This window comes from Aphanomyces invadans (assembly GCF_000520115.1).
Source record: "Aphanomyces invadans strain NJM9701 unplaced genomic scaffold supercont1.8, whole genome shotgun sequence".
NCBI classification, from domain to species: domain Eukaryota; phylum Oomycota; class Saprolegniomycetes; order Saprolegniales; family Verrucalvaceae; genus Aphanomyces; species Aphanomyces invadans.
In genome coordinates this window covers 358,986-362,894 of record NW_008580153.1, presented here as the reverse complement: position 1 = coordinate 362,894, position 3,909 = coordinate 358,986, and the positions used below count along the sequence as shown (strand labels likewise).

The 3,909-nt window shown below is 44.7% G+C and overlaps 1 protein-coding gene across 1 annotated transcript; it reads right to left on the bottom strand.

Moving 5' to 3' along the window:
- Positions 1 to 659: 659 nt before the first annotated feature.
- On the bottom strand, positions 660 to 1,520 carry H310_04868 (hypothetical protein; the record flags this gene model as incomplete). The annotated part of the gene is made up of 1 exon (XM_008869402.1): positions 660 to 1,520. The coding sequence occupies exon 1, from the start codon at positions 1,374 to 1,376 to the stop codon at positions 660 to 662; it is 717 nt and encodes a 238-aa protein (XP_008867624.1). The 5' UTR covers positions 1,377 to 1,520.
- Between the last annotated feature and the right edge of the window lie 2,389 nt (positions 1,521 to 3,909).

The window sequence follows — 3,909 nt, the reverse complement described above, 5'->3', positions numbered from 1 at the left end:
ATCGAGACATGCCGCATTTCACGCAAGAAGGTTCGACATGGCAACGACGATGGCCCCCAAGGTGACCTCCAACGGTTGATATATAGCGGCCATAAACGACGCCACTGCTTGAATTTTCAAGCTATTACAGCCCCAGATGGACTGTGCATTCATTTTTGGGGGCCCATCGAAGGTTCCCGCCTCGACACGACGCTGTTGTGGGAGAGCAGGCTGCTGGGTTATCTCGATTGTTTTTCCGAGCAACATGGCCCGTATTTAATCTATGGGGACCCTGCGTGTGGCGTGCTCCGTTGGATTTGCAGCGGGTATAAAGGCGCTGCTACGACCAAGTTGAAGCATGATTTCAACAAATCTATAAGCCAGGTGCGGCAATCTGTTGGATGGAGCATTGCGCAGATGAAAACGCAATTGGCATTTACGTACAAAATGCAGCAAAAGATAATGCTGCAAAATGTGGGAAAGTCAATTTGCCTGGCGATGCTATTTACCAACTGCCAAATATGTTGCAAAGGTGAAAATCAAATTAGTAGTTACTTCCAGTTGAAGCCGCCAACACTTCAAGAATACTTGACGAGAAGTTAACCAATCATGGAACTTTTGATTGATACTCATATTTGTTTGACGAGAAGCTAATAAATCACGAATCATACGATTGATACTCATGTTTGCTTCTGCAAGTGCTGAATGAAATGGTTAATGATCTGCATCATTTCTTCGTTGCGACGGTTTTCGATTTCGCTAATTTTTTGCCTCTCAAGGCGCTCTTTCTCGCGTTCTGCTCGGTCCTTCTCGCGCTCCTCTAGCTCAAGTTCGAATTTAAGTCGTTTAAACTGCAGCTTCTCTCGTTCGAGGGCAACCTCCATCTCTTGAGCATCCATTATCATCTTGCGCTTGCTAGACACAACAGGTTCAGCCACATCAGATGAATCAGACGTGGAATGACGGCGGCCACGCTGCATTGCCTGCTCTCGAATGTACTTGACTTGTTCAATCTTCTCTGCGGCCTCCATGGTTGTCGTTGCGGTGCTGCGCTTCTTCGCCGCGTCCTTGAACAGCGTCGCCAAGTCGTCAAGAAGACGAGACTTCTCTGTCTCGGACTCCGACACACCCGAGAGACGTTCGGCCTTGTCGTTGCGTGCCTTGTGCTGCCGCATGAGCAAAAGGAATCGGTTTTGCGCCTTCTTCCCATCAATCCCTGGCCTCGTGAAGTCCTCTATGTCGCGCAAGGCAACGGCCAACGCTTCCCACGCCTTTGTCGCCTGCCGCTTGGTGAAAGGACGATCGTTGTTGACTTGCGTCAACAGGATGATGTCGTCTTCTTCGGTCCACCATTTCTTTTCAGGGGTGTCGTGGACGTCGTCGGTCGATTCCGACATGATTGGAGTGCCGCAAGAGTGGTGTGTGCAAGAATGACAAGGAAATATCCGGACACGGGAGCTCTACGGATTGCCGCCAAATCAGCCATTTTGTCGGCATCCCGCATCGAGTTTAAAAGTTGCCGTCAATGAAATAAATATTTGGAGGTTTGAGATACGGGAAGTGTACGGAGTTGAGCTCCGAAATCTGTCTATTGTATGCGCCGCGGTTGGTGAATAGTTTGACTTGTAAGTTGAAAAAAGAGCCGTCACGATCACAAACCTTTCGAAGTTGCATACACTTCAAATATTCGCTTCATTTCAGTAAATCTCGACACAACTGGTACTGCGAATTCCGAGAGTATCTGAAATACTGCTTTCCCTCGCTAAGTCGAACGGCACAAAGTGAATAATCTCTGAAAGCCAATATATAAAGTTGGAAAGGAAAATTGAATTTTGAAACTGGGCTGATTACGTTGGAGCAAAGTGCTCGAATAATTTTTGAATTTTCAGCGATGGAGCACATGACACTTCATGAAAGACATGAGCTGTATGAACATCACATGCAGCATCCAACAAAAATGTATTCTGAGCTCGCTTTGTGGACTAAGGAATCATTTAATGTCGCTCGGGTCCCAACTAAATCTTACATTGGGCTTGCGTTGAAGAAGAACACCAACGAAGGCAAGCGTGCTGACAGCAAAATAAGAAGCGTAGATCGCGCTGTCCCGCTGGCTGAGGTCGAGGAGCGCGTTCTTCAATGGGTGCTGCGTTGTGAAGAACTTGGCGTGTGTACTGTATCACTGGCAAACTCATTCGAAAGCAAATGGCCAACGAGTTCGACCAACTACAATTGTCTGAGCAACGATTGTTTTCGAAGTCTGTGCAACTATTTATTCCTCTATATTTGGATGTATTGCGATTATTGCATAGAATGAACGGTTTGACTTAGCGAAGGAAATCAGTATGTCGAACATCAATTGCACCACCTTTTCACGAGCAAGTTGGTGATTTTTTCCAACCAAAATGGATTGGATTAAAAATATAAAATATTACAAGTCAGGGATGGATGATTGATTCCATTCAAAGTGGTATTTATTCCAATCAATGTGGTTCATATTGGTGGGAAACTTGCGTGCGCAGAGATCCATGCTTGCCTCTCATGAATTAACAGGGAATACGACATTGTGCAATTTGTTCCCGAAGTGGATGAGAAGCGCCACCTTCTCCACGCGTTCCAAGAGGGGGACGACTTGCTGTTAGTGGCGAAACACAATGGAATTCCTGTGACAACTGCCCGTCGCATCGTTTCGTGTGGACGTGTCGAAAACAAACCTCGTATTTCAAGACGAAGGCTCTTCGTCTTGAAGATATGTGCTACGGAAAGTGAAGTGAACCAGTTTGGATGGAAAAGAACCACATTGAATTGGAAAATTGTCGTTTTTATATACCTACTTTATAAATTTAAAACATTTGGCTTTTTATATTGCCACTTTGGTTTGAAAATCCACCAACTTGTTCGTGAAAAGGTGTACAGTGATCCCCCGATTTTTGCTACCAGGTAAAAACTAATAACTTATCTAAATCTATCCAGTATTGATTTCACTGTCAACAGGAACAGAGAGAATCGATATAATTTGAAACTCAAACCATGCAGCCAATCCGGCGCCAATATAATCGACCACGCCATCTCATTCGTTGACAGCTTGGACGGCGCGACTGAGCCATCTGTGACGAAGCGGAAGAGCTTGTACTGTACAGTGTTGACGTTTTGAAGGCAATGGAATGGTCGACGGAAGCCTGGAACGACGTGACTCCGTCAACTATTCAGAATTGTTGGAAGCACACAGGAATTGTGCCTCCAGAGTCTCTGATGTCTGCATTTGGCAAGATGCGCATCGGACATCCCACGTCGTTCGATGTACTTTTGACAAGATAAATTTTGAAATACACTATTTGTTGTATCTGCTTTAATGTTAGTACTTTTCTTGTGTAATTTGAACCGGGTATTACAAAATGTGTTGGATAAATGCTTAAAATATAAGGAAAGGTTACAGAACGTGGTCAAATAACCTTTAACAACCTTATTCAGTCGGGTATTTGGCTAAGGAAAGGACAGAAAAACCTCCTAATACACGTAGCCCTTGATGTTGATACCTCTATTAAATTATATTCAGGGTGTTGAAAAATCGGGGGATCACTGAAGTATGGATGGATTAACAGTAAGTCCACATGATAATTGAAACAGTCAATAATATCCCGTCCACATATTGACAACAAGAATCGAATCACACGAATCTCATTGGCGAATTAATCAATTTCCACGATCTGATTGGTCAGAATATCTTTTTACACGAGCACCAGCTTAAGAACTGTCGTCGTCGAAAGCTCACAAACGCGTAATACCAACGCCACTTCAGCGTGAAACACAAGTTCATCGCGAACCCCTCCACAACACCTTTGGGAGAGTCGTTCACAACAATCCACACCAATGTACCAGTGAACCTCAACGACTACCCTCTGGAACTTCTGCAGATTTCAGCCAATCAAGCGA